The sequence below is a fragment of the Monomorium pharaonis genome, chromosome 3 (assembly GCF_013373865.1).
Source record: "Monomorium pharaonis isolate MP-MQ-018 chromosome 3, ASM1337386v2, whole genome shotgun sequence".
In the NCBI taxonomy this organism is placed as follows: Eukaryota; Metazoa; Arthropoda; class Insecta; order Hymenoptera; family Formicidae; genus Monomorium; species Monomorium pharaonis.
Window position 1 is genome coordinate 19,650,281 of NC_050469.1, and position 18,111 is coordinate 19,668,391.

Consider the following 18,111-nt stretch of genomic DNA (forward strand, 5'->3'; position numbering starts at 1 on the left):
AGTACCGTCCATGTATCATCCGTCCTATCCAACATTTCTAGATCAGCAGCAATTAGTATATTAATTTCTATAGAAAATCTTACAGTTATCCAATTTTTATAACACGCAGCTGACGCATATTGTTAATAGGAACGTATGGATCAATGGACCGATGAAAAATGTGCCTAAATATTTACCTAATCATTACATTATTAATTGAGTCATGTCACTTTGCAAGTATTTCTATGTCCAAGACAACGTCGATTAGTAGTATTGTAGTCCAAACTATGTAATATATTTTTCTATGTAGATATATTCTGGGATAAGTCGAGCTATCGAATGTTTTTCACGTCAAGAACGTGAATATTATTTATGTTATTAAAAAAAAAGAGATGAGATGTAAAATAATCGAAATGGTTACGTTAATGCGTATTAACACTACACCTATCTTTATACGTTTTCATAATCAAATCTTGATTCTATATTTACTGCAATTTTTTTGTACAATTTGCTTGACGTATAAACAAAGTGATATACATGTATGTATAACTTCAATATCAATCTTCCAATCATTAATGAATTTTTTTTCGATGAATAGATACGTTATAAATACATCTTCGTAGAAATTGAATATGCGCTTAAGATTGAATGTTATGAAGAGCAAACATATATGTATATACATATATACAGACACACACATATATATATTTGTATGTATAATATATATAATATTTGTTCTCCATATTATTGTAAAATAAATAAAAAATGGATTTATAGCTTTTTTCTTGTTCTACAACCAGAGAAAATTATTTTTGAAAGAGAAAACCTTTTAATCTTATTTATGCTAACAAGAAGTTCAAATATTAATTGTAAGTCACATTACATATTAAAACTATAAATGCTAAATAAAATTTATATTAGCTTATTTGAAAATACATAAAATTGCATGCTTAAATGTCGTGGTACGCGTGATGCGTGTCCGAAATAAAAGTAACGCTATAGTCTTGAACTTCTGATTTTGTCGCCGGATGTGGAGGTGTAACTTGGCACATATACTCTTCGTTAAAATGGTGAATGCTACACTAGACTTTTGATATGAGAAATTGACATTTAACATTTATTAATATTTAAATATCTAAATATGTTTTATTTGAAAGACATTGGAGCTTATTGTATCTAGATATTAATTGGCAATTAAATACAGCATTTATAACCAATTTGATACACAAAAGATGCATTAACGAATAATTAAATGGTGAGATAATTTAATAAGAGGAGAAAAGAATCGTTGCTTTTTAAATGGCAGCGTTTTATTTCAAATAATCGTAAGTCGATGAGAGTACAAATGTATTTTTCTCTTATAAAGCAATATATTCTAATCATTACCCTGTACATTTCTCTCTGTGATCGTAAACATTCCGCGATAAAAAAATATCATTGTTTTATCAGTCTTTCCTATGTCGCCAGCGAGAAAAATCATTGTGAACGCTATTAATTAACGCGAAATATCCCTACAGTGATAAATGTGCCTGGAACTTGCATGTAACTCGTGACGTCTATTAAAAAAATAGCAACATGACGTCTAATCGCAAGTGGTTGCTCGGCACGTTGAGAGTGTCCCTATTTCTGGATCGCGCGATGCATCCACGTTATTGTAAGTTTCGTGAAAAACATCATTTTTCACCGCAACTTGAAACTTTACAAACATTTTTCTAAACGCACGCAAATTATTATTTTTTCTTTTAATTGCATTTCTATTCAATTCTCTTATTAGACTCATCACAAGTCTATCAAGATTCTTCTAAATCCGTCAAACTCGGATCATCACATGACTTCCAAATTATCTTCTTATGTCATGAGATGATCGGTTAGGCTTGAAAATTTGATACGTAATCATAAGAATCTGTTTCTTCACGATAGGTTTATTTAGGGTTTTCTTAAACGCATGGAACTAAATCATCACAGTGTTCACGCGAAGAACGAATTATTCTCTTTTTGCCTTTGATGTGGAATCATTATAATCGAAAAATCGATAATGTAACGAGAGTATGTTCTCTCCTCAGGTTTCCCTGAGTCAACCATACGAAATAAAATTATTGCGCTGATCGCGAAGAAAACAAAAACATATTTTCCTTCTTGTCTTTAACTTGTGAAATTGAGTTATTGTAATCTTCAGTAAAATGCTACGAGCTTGTGATTTCGGCAAGTAGATATTATTAAAATTTTAATCTAACTGTCAGTAATTTGTGATTGTGACTGAACAAATAGAGCACAGTCATATTAATCGGATATTAGTCAGATACCGTTATTAATTGTATTATTAATTCTTGTATGAAATAATTGAAATAATTTTCTTTTGTGATTACTTAATATTTGATAGGATAACATTTTTGTGAATTACTGTTATTCAAAAGCAATTATTCTTTTGTTGTAAATTTTTATCGAATATAACACTAATACTAATGAATGCAATTGCATTGAAAAGTGTTCTTCTTCGTAATGTTTTTTATACATCTTAATAATTGTCTTCGCATGATAATAGAGATAGAAGATGTCTTTTCAGAGATCTTCACGATTGCCAGTTACGGAACATTCGACCGTAATTTGAGAGCTCTGTATTGTCTATAAAGTCGCTGCTTGCAGAATTGATAGAATTCGACCTCGCGGGTAAAGTTGCTGCGCACCAAATTCTTTACTTCCTCGCTGACTGGCGGTTTAAAGAAGTTCCGATTGATTCTCGTAAAAGAATTTACTTGATCTAAAAAGATAATAATTATTCATCAGATAACATAGTTGGAATAATTTGATTCTAATAATTAAATAATGTAACGACTAAGATAATTATTGCGCATTAATAGCAACATATAAAGTTTTACAATTCTTAAAATATCTAAATAGATTCGACTAATTATATTTATAAAAAGGACATTATGATGCCTACGTAGATATTTTAACCTATCTATGACATGTTAATGAATCAATAATTGATTAAGCTAAAGATTAAGTATTAATTAATGACTTACCATAGTAAACATCGGTAGCTCCCTGAAAAAATCGTGGTATGTAGTTTTCCAATACCGTGAGAGTTGTATTTATGTCTTCCAAGACGCCAACTACCGCGTAGTGCTTTTCCACCGCCAACTTGGCTCGCTCCAGGGCACCAACGGTATTAAAAGGACTTTCGGAAAAGAAATGTAGAAATGTATTTTAAATGTCGCATTTCATAATAGTTATGAAAATATTAGAAAGTATTGAACTTATAACTCTGAATATATATTTAGCGTTATATGTTATTTCTAAAGTTCATTGTAAACTATTTTATATCATAAACTTTGATTTTATACAATGATTGCAAAAGGGATTCTTTGATATTTTGCGAGCAACATTCTTACGTGCACTTTTCGCTGTGTCCACAGAAGAAGAGAGTTTGCCTGCGATGATCGCCGATGCCCTCGTGAATCTCACCCTGTAAATATCTGCACTCTCGATCGCCCTTCAATACGCACGACTCGAAGTCCTTTTTAAGCCAATTGGGATCGGGCAACGGTAGATCCGGGAAGATCTGTTTCCTTTCCACGTAGTACCACGGCGCTCTTACGTAATAATACCAGGATATGACCCTCTCGACGGGATCGCGTACTATGTTGATATAAATCGGCTCTGGTAGGTGGAATCTGAAGAAGAAGACGTAAGAAAATAGAAAATGACGGCAGCAATCATTTAAATTGCCAAGGCTAATCTCGTGGCACTCACTCTGTGAAGTTAGTAAAGCAGACGTGCTTCACGTAAACAGACGGTTCTGAATAACTGCTGACCATCCTGGCGAGATGTAGCTGAAAGCATAAAGAAAGTTAAATGAAAATTATATATAATCTGCAAAGAGAGTCTGTAATCCTTTGAGAAGGATATTGCAAAAGGTGATTAATCTTTCATTATTATTTTCGTTATTGTGAGGCCCCCGTAATAAACCCCCGTAAATAAGGAAATAAAATTTTTCAAAGAGGATCAACGTTGATTTTCAACATTCCTTTAAAATGCAAGGATTCTAAATGCAATATCTCGATACTTACCATCCTATCGTAATATTTCCTATCTTTTTTCAAATAAAACTTAATCATATCTCTTTCTTTGCTCTTTTTCTTTCTAATTTTGTTGAGACGGGAGAAATCCGAGTAAAAAGGAAAACAAAAAAAAAAAAAAAAACAGAAGAAACCGTGGCAGACATAAAACCGTTAACTCTTGAATCATTGGATCGGTCAGTGTTATCGTATTTTTATATCACCTTGTAAGGGCCAGCGGCGACGAGATTGTAAATTAAACGGGTAATTACTACGCGAGCGGCTGCCATCGCGCGATTGATGGTAATTGATTGGGGCTTTCTTGCCGGAGGTCGTCGTACCTGCTCGATCGGCGCGAGACGTATGGTTTCGACTCGCTGTACGCGGTCCCTGTTGAACGAAAACGCGTTCCTTATCGACAGCCTTCTCAACAGTTCCATAAAAGTTTGTGAACCAACTTTCGGCACACGATTGAAGAACAGGACTTCCCGGCCGGCCCTCTTCGTGTTGTTGAGGGCGTCAATGTCGAGCGCTCCTTGATCCTCCTGATACTAAAAGAGAGACAGAAAAAAGAACACGTAGCGGCGCATCCACGTTAATTATCACATTACTGAATCTTGTGACCTAAATCGATAAAGCTAAATCAATTGAGTTTTTCAATTGATATTTATATACCATTTGCGAACAATTAGAGTCATAAAGTAAGTGCAGCGTGCAATGTGTATAAACTTCTCTACGCTCTTGTATACGTTCCTCCCTCTGGGACGTCAATAATGAAGTTAAGAATAATCAAGTACGCGTGGAAACATCTGTGAGTGATGGCAGCGTCAGAGGAATCAGGATGCGGAGAAGGCTGCACGTTGCGGACGCGAAGTGCAATTTACGAACGACTTTACCCGTTCATTTTCGGCGCTCATCTGTCATTATCGGCGGGCTGCCCGTTCTCCGCGAAAGAGAGAACATATTGTTCCAGGCGGAACGTCCGATTCCCTCTCGTTAGATAACGATTCGTGTTATTAGCAAGTCATTCCTTGGCATAAGGCGAACGAAGGTAAGACGGTTTGCCGCTAAGCGCAAGTGCAAGTACGAGGCAGCTGCCCCGCGCGCGTCGCGAATTGCGATACCCAGCGGCGCGGTAATAAGCAACCCGTTCTCTTCTCCTTACCTCGCATCCTATATCTTCCGTGTACATTTTTATCACCAGCGATACATCGATCGGGCGTTTCTTTTCTCTCCCCGCGATCTACGTGTCGCGCGTTGCGTGCATGCTAATTTATCCGATCGGCGCAAAAATTCGCCTCTACATCTATAATGTATACATATGTATGAGCAAAACTAGAACCATGGATCACTTCCGCCTCATCGGCGAAAGAACGAGAATAAACAGGAATTTCAATTTTCTTTCTGTTTCTTTCTCTCTTAGAAATTCGCTGTTACTCGTAGCTGCTGTCAATTTCTTCCCGTCGACGAAAGTGTGCGGATAAATTTTGAAATAATATTTCCCATTGCATTGTGGGTGTTTTCGAATAAATAAGTAAAGTGCAATTTGTGAAGATCGCTCAAGATTCTTTCGAATACGATTCATATCTCGATCTCTTTGTTCTTGTTTCTTATCTAACTCGATTTTGTTCTCACATCGTGTAAACAGCATGTAATACTACCAGGCTGAATTCCTCAACAATTTACCGGTTTAAGAAATGTGTTATGCATACATGTAACTGGATTCTTTTAGGTCGAATCTTTAAGAAAGTCATCGTAGTGATACAGGATCGTTTAATATTGACCTTAATCTTTATAGTTTCACAAGAAAGATAACCTTGTGATTACAAGTAAGGTATTAATGCTTTATTATTTTTTATTAAGACAAAACTATTATTTATTAAAGCAAAAAGTTATTTGCCGACAATTTTACATGTCTAAAGATTCTCTTCTACATATGTATTTCAGTATGAGAAAGTATTATACTAATAATTATTAAATAATAGTTTACTATGTATAAAATGATAAATGTGTTAATTACCTTTCCCACGAGAATACGTTGTACATTTGGATAATGGGCGATACCGTTTGGATCAGAATCTGTTTGGATGCCGTCTGAAAAGAGATAAGAATTTTTAATAGTGATTAAAATATTTTAATAATTAAATTAATACAAACGGCACGATGATTATAAGACTTCAACTATAAAGAAGAAGAGTGGAGTACTGTCGAGAAATTATAAACAATTTTGCTGCCGATTAAAAAAAAATAATTCCGACTTTTCTTTCTATCTATGCAATCGTAATTTTATCTTTGTTATTGTGGAGAAAACCACGACGGATTTGTGTCATGTCATTCGGAAAAATCACCACCGGAAGAAGATAACTTCGTTTAACGTTTGATGGACGCGCAAGTCAGCAAATGCCGAGATTCTTGCCTCTGCTGTCATGGTCACGTGGAAAATTACACACAACGACGGGATTTCCTACATGCGTAGCTTCACTTTTGTTTAAAGCTTCGTAGAATAGGATTCCAAAAATGTTCAAAAACTTGTCGGAGTTTTTCTAATTTCATTCTTTTTTCACGATATAAGCAGAGTAAAATCGGAATTTTTCCAAAGGAAAAATGTGTCGCTTTAATTTATTCAACGGATTGAATTATTGTTATACATATTATTACAATACAAGCAATTTATTCGACATTTACATTCTTTTCGCACTTGTTTATAGTCTTATAACGTTTAATAGTAAGGTTTAACGCTGAACCTTAATAAAATATTGCCAATTAAATAATTACTTATCTTATATTTTATAAGACAAAAAACATGTGATAATTGTTGGTTCTCGAACAGTTTCCCAGGTTTATTCTTCCTTACGGTTTTGCAAACTCGTGCTTGTATCTCTGATGATGTATTCCGCGAATGTCGGTGGAATTGTTCCCTGACGTGACGCGCGTGCAGATCTCTATCACGCTTTTCCCAACGCGTATACATACAGTCGGAATTCGGTGCGACGTATAGAGCTACACCGGAAATACCGTAACAAAGTCCGCGTGATCCGTTACGCGTGTACGGAACATGCGTCGAAGTTACTTAGCCAGCAAACTCGCGCGATTGTTCGGCTTGAAACGCCGCGGACATTGACGGATAAGTTCAAACTCGACGCGGGTGGTTTGGGTATACCTAATTAACATTCTGATTACGTAAGAGCTCAGCACGCGCAGAGTCTTGTCGATGTCTATGTGACGCAAGATGAGACAAAAAGTATAATTTGCGTCACATTTCCTGGTAACGATTCAATTAATGAATTAATGAACAAATAATCCCGAGCTGGAGCGAGAAAGTGATGAGCGATACCATGCGCACGACGTGATCGATCGATCGATCATCGGGGCAACTCCATGGAATTCATTAGGACGCCTAGAAAGTAAGTACGACTCCGGAGTCTTGTTAGCGCAATCCCTCAAACGTACGGCCCCCCTCTCCCCTTCCCCCGATTGTACACGAGTCTGGGATAACGAGAATCCCGTGATGGATAAATTGGTGATTGCGGTGATTAAGAGGTCGCCGTGGAACTTGGCCAAGATCAACGGTCCGCGCGGAGGGACCGGAATCGAGGTCCCCCGTAGGCGACCGCGACCGTTGGTCATTTCTAGAAAGTTACCGCTCCCCGCCGAGATACTTGAGAGCATCTTTCATGCGCGCGGAACGAACGCGAGAGGGTAAAAGGTACAGCGCGCGTGCTGCTGCCGCGCCGATACGCCTCTCCTTTTCTCCAGTTTTCTTTCTCTATATCTCTTTGTGTGTGTGTGTGTGTTTCTACCGCGACTCAGCCAACTGGAAATGAGATCTTGTTTCGTCCAAAGCCGGTCAATCGCTCCATAAACTTTGTCTCTGATCTTTGCGACTAGTCTGATTCTTCCGCTTGATCGAACACGGATTATAATTCGCGTGAAACGCTTAATATAAACCGCTAGGCGTTTTCGAGAATCAATTTATATGCATTTTCTCTTTCGGAAACTAATTATCATTTAATCGTTCAAGCACTGAAAAAGTAACAAATATTAAACGTTTAAAACACTTTCTAATTTCGATGTCATCTTATTAAATAAATAATTATGTTATGTACGTTGACAGAAAGACGCGCGTCTGTTAAGCTGACGCAGCCTTTTTAGCGCATTCTTTTTAGCGCAAGGCTCTTTCGGCTGAAGCAAAAACCTCGAAAATAAGACAATTAATTAGCAAAAAAGGGGAAATTAATTTTTATACAAGTCACATTTACGATTGTGCTGATATGGCAGTGCCAGCTTTAATATTAGAGTTGTGTCAGAAAGTTTCCGAACTTGTTACGATATCTCGTCCGAAGGTCAAATCGACAACTCGCTGACCGGAAATTCGATTCAACGGAAAGCACCGCGAAACATTCGTGTAACGGCAGGGATTCGGTTGGGATAGCACGAGAGATAGGCGCGCAGTAGATGTAGTCAGTTCGTGAGCAGACTGACAATAGGAGCCGCGAACGCGGGCAGCTTCTTGTGACCTCACGCAATGCAAGGGAAGCCGACAGAGGCGATTACCGATCGTATCGGCGCGCGGCGGTGCCTATCTTTTTCTCCCTCCTACCCTTCTTTTTTGTCCTCTTTTTAATCCCTTTCTTCTTTTGCACAACCACGTGAGTCAAAGTCAGCTTATCGCATAACACTTTAACACGGACGGTTCTCCATCAGGCGCAGACTTCCGATTGACGTGCGCCGCAGCGCTGCAATTCACGACGACTCGCGCACAATGCCGATGAGTTATGCACAAGATTGGCTCGCGATACCTCGGTGCAATAACGGTTTCTATCGGCATTGTATTCCGCCCGTTTGTAAAACTATGTTTCAGATAAAATCCAAGTCGCGGATGCATACCACGATGGCCATAATTAATTTTGTATTAGCTTGTTACCCGTGTTATCATGATTATACAGTATATTGCAATACTGTGTACAAATAATACTGTGCAATAACCGATAGCAATGACAAAGTACTTCTTACGTCTAATATTTTTCATGGCATTTCCACATATCCTGCATAGTTCTTGAAGTAGCTGTAATAGTATAATAATGAAAATTGCCACAAAGACTAACATAATATTAGAGACTCCTCAGTTCTTTTGATAATAACTTGCAGAGTATCTATTATATTATCCTTTATTAAGCTTCCTTTTAGATCGTAAATTTCCAGAGCAATCTCGAAAGTTACTTTACGAAGGTATTGAGGTGACCAAACCCAGCGAGAAACGATAATGAATTCGACATCAATTCGACATCGAAATCGATGTCGATTCGATGTACTATTTCTCACTGGGAAAATAAAGGATTTTTTTTTTACAATAAAGGACAAATGTGTAAAAAGAAGAATTTATGCGGAAACGCAAAGATACGTTTTGTAAAACATTATTCATTATGGTCAGTATAGGAGCTCTCGATTAAGAATTGAGCTCGCGCGGCATGTTTTCTGTGTAAGATTTTCTCTTCTCGGCGGTAACTCTCGGTGCGGCAACGACGCGCTTCATCGATTGTAATGCATCGTGCAAATTGAAAATTGTTCAATGGTGTATAATTATGACGGTCAATAATTATCGTGCTTGCACACGCATCAGCGCGCAGCGGCCCTTGACCGCACCCCGCGGTTCGCGAGGCCGCAGGATATAGCGGCTAATCGGCAACGGGCGAGCTTCGTGACCGATACAGATGCAAGTTTAATGGACGGACAAGACACCGCCACGTCCGGAACTGCACGCTCGCCGGGGGCACCGCCGCGGCGTAGGCGTAGGGGGCTTTATTCACGTCATTCACGGCTTAAGACATAGAGCCGGCGATCCCGGCAAAAAGCCGTTCGCGTTGCATCTTCCGATCGTTGATCTTTGCCCGCTGAAACAAGAACTGTTCTTGGCTCTTTATGTTATATTCTATCCGTGACGGATATTATACCAAATGTTAATTCACGCTATCTCCTGCATACGGACAATTGCAAAACTTTCTTGGAGAGAGAGGGGGAGAGAGAGAGTTACAAATAAAAGATGTGACAATTCTGTTGGCAACTTTTTCCTGTTTAATGCTTTCAATTTACGTTCAGTGGAAAATGTTATTTTACTTTATAAAATGGAAGAAAGTTGATAACGATTGTTTCGTATTGCCTTAAATGAAAAAATATATATATATATTGACGCGTTGAGTAAAACCATACAGTTCTAACGGATAATCGCCGCGTGTTCATCTCAGTTTAGTTTAAAACAAATCCGACAGCGTGAATTCGGGAGATTTCGGGAAATCCCGTCATCTCCGCTTTGTACATCTGATCGGGTGCGATCCTGCTCGAGGATTCCGCGCCACACACTCCTGTAAAAGATGTCGACTCGTTACGAACTTCCGCCCGACCTATCTTGAGCTCAGCCTTAATAAATTCAAGATAATTGCACGATAATATAGTTTTTTATTTAATTGTCTGCACCACCATCCGCGTTCATCTTCATCATAATCAGAGGCCAGTGCCTTAATTTGCGTCGCCCGTGGATCTACAACACCCGAGATTTACACGCGAAAGAAGAACAAACAACGATATTATAACATATGAAAAGTGAACCATTATGCGTAAATTATTATCTATGTAACTTGGAATATTAAAATGTATATGTATGTGAAAGAGATTTTAATAACATTGATATTACCACTTAAATATTATTTCTATCTAGTGATTATATTTCTGTGGATGAAAAAGTAATATGAGAGGTACGAAATCGCGATGAATTTTAACTCGTATCTGATACAGTTATATTACAAAATAGTTAAACATTTGTAAAAATAAGGTGGATTGGAGCATAAACTTTACGGATATATCATTTTTTCCACATTCTAATTTTATATCTATGCGGTGGAACAACCTAATTTTCTTGCAATTTAACGCCATGCTTATTACAAGGAGGAATAATTTCACATTCCATAAACGGGAATAATTAATATATATATATATTTACTTTTCACTTATATTGTCTGTATTTGTATACATAAGGATTCTTAATATTTTGGACATGACATGATATATGTACCTACATGTACATATATTGTTCATTAGAATACACTTATAACTTATTTTTCATTGTTCAATAAAGGAGGAAAAAATGTGTTAGATTACAAACGTATTTAATTTAATAATATATTAAAAGTTAAATGTAAAATATCTGTACAATAAATTAATTTAAAGGATACTTGTAGTGAAAAATAATTATCAAAAAAATACCATTTGTATGAACACTTCAGAATTACTTTGAAATTACTTCGTGACTGAACTGAAACGTCCACGCTGTTTTTAAAGCAATTGCAACTTAAACGAACATTTTGTTTCAATCAAGCCGTGACTGCAATGTGAGAAAAGGAAGCATTCAGTATTTTAGTAGATGAATAAAGAAAGAAGACTGTAATCATGTTTGAAAAGAGAAAATCACTTCGGCGCTGTGTTAGCACAGTGCGATTACGCGTCTGTGCATCGCTTTTACACAGCCACTTCCTTTACATGCGATAAAGACTAAACATACAAGAAAAGTAGTGCTACAGCTTCTTCGTTAAAACGTGGAATTAAACAAGGTCAGTCTTGATTGTACATCATCAAGAGTCTCGTAATCTCGAATTATCCGTTGCAATACTCTCTGAATAGCTTCGATCTTAAAAAAAAAAAAAAAAAAGACGAATCCTTATTCGGACACGGGGAAATTCGCACGAGATGCTCTCGTTTCTTAGTGACCAAGATATTGTGCGTGCGTCGCGGGAAAAAAAGAAAGGATGTCAGTGGTCAGAACAGGTCAGTCGACGGTGCGGAGGGCATCACGCATGCTGGTCCACCGCTGGACTGGCGACCTTTTACTCTCATTTCGGTCACGAGACCCGTTGATCCAGAACTTGAGAAAGCTGCAGAGATCGGCGGAAAGAAGAGGTGACGGGACGACACTCGGCGTCGTATCTTGGGCGATCTCGCGCGGTCTAATTGTTCGTGACGCCTGGTAGAAGCTTAGTGACTTTCATCTTTGTCAAAAGTGGGACTAAGGCGGTCTTTTCCGCCTTTCCTTTACCGAGGTTCCGAGAGAATTGACGGGTATGCTGCTGCTGTATGCGCACACCTGCGAGATAATTGAAAAGTGTTTGAAAAAAAGATCAGATAGTAATTTTACCCCGATTGGGCTTGGCTGTCGTGGGAACGCACTTGTACATACGAGAATAGTCGAAGATCGTAATGCAAACGGTTGCTAGACCGTGACAGTGATCGACCGTGCAATTTTCTTAATCAATAAACCAGGAAATACACAGATTATGATTACGGAACACGGAGTTGATTGCGACGGCTTGTCTTCTTCACGTATTGTATCGTTTGTTATTTATGGTCAAATTATCCATGTCGATATCGATCGAAGATGTCGAGCTATCTCTGCAAATGTCAAAACTAAATCTCAAGTTAGTTTCAAAAATTTTCTCGCTTGCGATCCTCTTGTTAATAGATGACACTAACAGGAAATGAATACGTAATAAGTTTAAATAAACTATAGTTGAAAGTAAGTAAATATGTTAGTGAAAGTGAATTGTATATGCCTAATATGTGTCAAATGGTTTATATGTGTTAGACTAATACTAATGATACGCAGCTGTCGTCAGTAGATAGCAGATGCCTCAAGTAATATTGTAAATTTAGACGAGGCAGAGCTCGAGCGGTCAATAATCGCGAGAAATTGTTTGATTTTGGATGCCATACCGCGAGGAAAGACGTTGCATATAGAGGAGTGTCTCACGCGAGAAATTTGAAAGAGAGTCGCCTGACTACTTTCGCGACGAGCACGTAAGAATGGGAAATGTGGGTCGAGATCGATGCTTCAAAATCATTTCGATCGAGATCTTTTCAGTGGGTTTTCTGTTTAAGAATAATCTTTAACAAGAGAAATCTACTTCAAAGAACAAAATTCTAATAGTAGCAAAATTTTAAGAAAAAGTTTAATTTGAATAAATATGATTTCCGATATATTCATCAATTAAGAAAAATATTGACCTTTGCTCTCATAACTAATATTAATCATTACTTAGATACATGATCGAATGGTTTATATTTGTTGGATACAATTTATTAATTTCTTTTTTTTTTAATTTTTGATAATTTACAGTCGTTTGATTTTTATTTTTTATATAATTTGTCCTGATATTGAGATTTGCACAAATAATTTTGCACAAAAAGGAATAAAAGTGCTAAGAATAAGAAAAATATTTCTTTTCTTTGATATGATATGGAATTATTCTCGTCGCAGAAAACTTGTTTCCAGAATGTCTATAAGGCACTGTGATCGTGACATACCGTCTGTGGTCGAAGAGAAGCGTTTACAAGATTCCGCGGTAATGGATTCAACCGTAAAAGATACAAAGGGCTCGCCCTAAGCAAAGTCTTGGGAAGAACGACTCGCTGGCTACTTTTACGATGGCCGCGAAAAAATATGAATTCTTCCAGTTTCAAAGAATCTGAAGGATTCGCCGAGGATGTTAGCAGCGAAAAACAAAAGCTTAATTCGCATCAATAGTTTGCAACAGCATGTCTTATATCGGATCGTCTGAACAAGGAGTTACTAGTTTCTAGTATTAGTAATTTTTATCATGTTTTGTTGAAAACGTTTACATTTTAGTATAATAAATTTTATATTTGTCAGATAAAAATGTATACCTGTATACTTCAATATTAAATCCATTATTCATTATTTTTTCATAGAATAATCATAACGCTATAAAAATGAAATCAAAACCGACTTTCACATGTAACGAGCAATAAATTCGTAACGATATAACAAAACACAAATATGTCTCTTATAAATCATAAAGTAGATTTAATATTTTTTTTCGCTATTAAAATTTACATCCTTTTGAGTTACCTCTCTCCGGAGCGTAAAGGTATTTGCCACAAAGTAAGCTTTTATTAGTAATTCCTATACAATATCTCTAGAAAGTTAAGTTTATTAATCCTTAGAAGTATATTGATCGTCGCTTGGTAATCAAACAAGTCTTTTATAAAATGCCGATCCTGCAGAATACTGTCGCTACATCTGATCTAACGATAAATTATGTGGTTATTTAGAGATTAATATTTTATTCTGTTAGTAAAAGCGCACAACGTTCAATATCAACAATTTTATTAAGTGAAATTGAAATTGCTAACTATGTGTTAAATAAAACTTCCATAATATGTGTTGATGAGAATTGTTTGTTTATACAATTTGTAGCATTTCTTCGTGTGCTAATAAAATAGAAACGTCCGCTTTCTTTTCCTTTTATAGCCTTATTATCATGTAACATGATTAGGTGGAACTTACAGGCTACAACAACCGCGTTAAGTTATGAATAATTTTAAATATGTGTTACGCACGTACAAGATAAGTTATTATTATGTTCATGTAGTTATAACGTAATAAACGTAATGTATGTTTAAAAAAAACCGCTGTTTTTTTTATAATTTTATAACAGGAAGTTACAACACAAATAAAAATTACGATAAAAGATAGATTGGGAGAAAGCTTATTTCGAAAATTTTTCACAATTGTTAATATATAGAACAAAGATAGATACCATATTATAATATTTAATAAGACATTATATGAATCTACTTTATGATTGGTTGATTTATTATTACCTCATATAATAAAATATTAAATCTACTTTATGATTACTTGGAGGCGTTTATGCCTATTTCGCTTCCATCCTTTTTCATCTTCTTGCCTTATAACATTCTGATTGAAGTACAGAGAAATTATAGCTTTTCAGTATGATTTTACGCGGAAGAGTCATGCGTCTATAAAATTTCGACGTATATAGCACATCTCGCGGCGCGTCTCGGCATGATCTGCTTGCACATTATACGTGCAAAATGATCCAACTCGTTGATGCGTTTCAAGAAGAAAATTGCTCGAAGTGGGTTAGACGGACACTGTTCGCATCACTTCCTTCGGATAGTGTTTGCGGTGACCCATAACATATCGTTACTGGTCCGTACAAGAACGCTTGTACCGTTCGTAAGATTATCGTCGATCATAAACATTCATAAAGAATGTGTTATACATTTAACAAATTTCTTTATGAAAATATAAAAAAATTGTCTACATCGAAATTCAGATATTGATGAAATAAATATGTCATAAAAAATACTTGGATTTTTTATTAAAAAAATATTATAGTAGAAAATAGGAATTTTGTTATTTCGTGTTGTATAGAATCAATCAATTTTTTATGTCTGATTTAATTACGGGTTTTACCGCAATGTTTATTGGACCTGCTGTATATATGAAACCTGTTTTCATATATAAAACTTTATCTGACCTACAGAAGTTTCGCTATCTGTTTTAGTTATCATATATAATAAGTATTCAATTTAATTTATAATAGTGTAAAAGTGCTAATACTGATAACACATTTAAACAAAAAACTTATTATATTATGTAATGTTATATAATAATTAAAAAGAAATATTTTTGAGTGTTATAAATTTTAATTTAATTATTAAATAATTATTTATTATTGACAGAATATTTTTGAATTAATTTTTGGATCGATAAAATAATTTACGGACTTTAACAAGTTTTTACAAAAATGACTGCTATTAAGTTTCTATAGTTCTGTACTATCTTAGCAATGTTTAGTTATTATCATTTTTATTGTAATATATTCATCTGAAGAAATAAAAGTATTATAATCTTCGCAATACATTCTCACTTAAATGATGGTGGGCGATGATTAATCTGAATGGTTTATGCTGAACTAATCGTATTCTTTAGGCGGACAGTCTGACGTATTGTGTATCGTAAATGCTACAATAAGGATCACTTCCTATTTTATTTTAACCTGGTCGACCGATTGTGATCGGAACAATAGCATTGCATGACAACAGTTAGAAGGAAAGTACATGACGAACAAAGGTGAGCGTCATTTTTGAATTTGTGTTTAATTTTCTGTAACCTTACATGGCATTTCCTCTTTTGCAGATCTTGTTTTGTTTTTTAAATCGAGATCATTACCTTGCAAAACAGAAAATTAGAATATCCGACATAATTCTCAAGAAGTAAAGAATAGACACCTATAAAACTTTCGGCTACTTATAATACTGAAATTTGCAGCTTTCATTACAACAAAACAAACATTAATAACCGGTAGCCATGTCGTAACATCTAAACAGTATGTAAAGAAATAATTTGAACGGTTATCCCGAGAATTCAACATAAAGTATACAAATTATTGAATTCTTATACTTTGTATACAAAGTATACAAAATATACAAAGTATATGAATATTTAAATACAAAGTATATGAATTCAATAATCTTCCATCTACTCCATAACCGTCTTCTCTCTTCTACACATATGGATTATTTTAAAATAATTTTACATTAATTACCGATAAATAATGCTTGATTAATTACTTGGATGGTTGACAAATAAGAGATTGACATACTTTTCAGATAGGTACACGAAAGAATGATTCAGTTTTTGAACGAATTACTTTTGTCACCTCAACATTCTATTAATTGATTATGATATTTTTGCTTATCGATAAAGTGTTACTTTCACTGTAACAATAGCGTCTGAAGAAGTCGTGAGCTATTTTGCTTTCAACAAGTACATCTACTTTATACCGCATACATGCAAAAAGTGCTTCACTTTCACTTATGTACATTGTTATTTCATGTCTGGCTAGTTAGAGTAAACATCACTAACGAAATCGAATGTAAAGCGTTGACCGCATTAATAACATTTACATGTATGACCAGTGCAAACTTCTTGTCACCTCGTACGAGTTTATTCCATGCTGAATCGTCGGATCATTAAGTTAGGCGTGAACACGAACAAGGAAGTAGAGATCTATTCGCACGAAATGCCGTTTCAGAACAACAATCAGAACGGAGAAAATAACATACAACAATAACCTCAATAGTTTAAGAATTTGATTTTGTTAGAATATTGCGTAAAAATTAATTATACGCCTCTCATTAAAATTCTCACCACTGTACAGCGTAAAAACGTATTAAAGACTAATGTATACCAATTAGAAAATTGAAACATCTTTTTATGATTGGAAGAAACGTGTGTAACTTTGTGACACATAATTTCTTTAAAAGAATTTGTTACATTTTGATATATTCTACATTTTTAATTAAATTATATTTTTTTGTACGCACATTCACATCACACAAAGGCTACAATTTATATAAAAATATACAAGAAAGATACCCGGGGTCGTATGCATACAAAGATTATTTACGATCGCATCGTATTTTTGAATTTTTATTGAGTCACGCATTTCCGCGAATGACGGCACTTCATAGATCATCCTTGATCTCGATCTGGCGCGCGAAGAGGCCGGACATTGTACATTCCTCGCGGACGTATTACGAGCTGTTGCGAGCCACGATAATATCGGGGTGCATCACGAAGGTGCGAATGCTTCCTTGCGAAGAAGTGGAAGGCACTTCGTTAATCCATTTCATTCTCGCAAACTTTAATTTCTTCCTTCTATTCACACCAGGGTGGTATCGGCCTACAGCTTGTCACTGGCTTTGAGATTCTATAAGCTAATGTCCTAGCTTTCGTTCAATCTCAGTCTATATATTTATACTGACTAGATTAAGAAGAAAATTTCTTATTGCGACAGTCGCTGTTAGAAAAAAAAAAAAAAAAAGTTATTTATCAGCATGAAGCATGTCTCACGGAATAACTTTTTTCGAAATCTAAGCAACTACTTTTCGTCCATCGAGCAATCATCTTTTTATCCTATCGTGGCTTTTCATCCTTTCTATCCTCAATATGAATCGAGCATATCTTTCTCGATAGAAGCTTCTCGCGGTCCAGTATATACGTACATGTGAGCGATTGAACTTTCATTTCCATTCACATCGCCATTTATATCGCCGCGAGCGATTAATCCATTTCTCCTTTTAACGCTCACGAGCGTTACTACGCGTCTGATTTATTTTCGCTCACGTTCGCTGGCGTTTTTCCTTTCACCTCCCTTTGACGTGGCCACTCTCGACTGCTCGGTCAATTCCGCCT

At 35.8% G+C, this 18,111-nt stretch overlaps 1 protein-coding gene across 1 annotated transcript in view; it reads right to left on the reverse strand.

The window, feature by feature from the left end:
- Positions 1 to 1,267: 1,267 nt before the first annotated feature.
- The window catches only part of LOC105836847 (heparan sulfate 2-O-sulfotransferase pipe), a 28,361-nt gene continuing 11,517 nt past the window's right edge, over positions 1,268 to 18,111 (reverse strand). Inside the window, exons 3-8 of the mRNA XM_012681157.3 lie at positions 6,058 to 6,131; positions 4,379 to 4,588; positions 3,733 to 3,812; positions 3,372 to 3,653; positions 3,003 to 3,157; positions 1,268 to 2,737 (exon numbers count right to left, since the gene is read on the reverse strand). Of these exons, the coding sequence (XP_012536611.1) occupies positions 2,562 to 2,737; positions 3,003 to 3,157; positions 3,372 to 3,653; positions 3,733 to 3,812; positions 4,379 to 4,588; positions 6,058 to 6,131 (977 nt within the window). The 3' untranslated portion in view covers positions 1,268 to 2,561. The remainder of the gene's footprint in view (positions 2,738 to 3,002; positions 3,158 to 3,371; positions 3,654 to 3,732; positions 3,813 to 4,378; positions 4,589 to 6,057; positions 6,132 to 18,111) is intronic.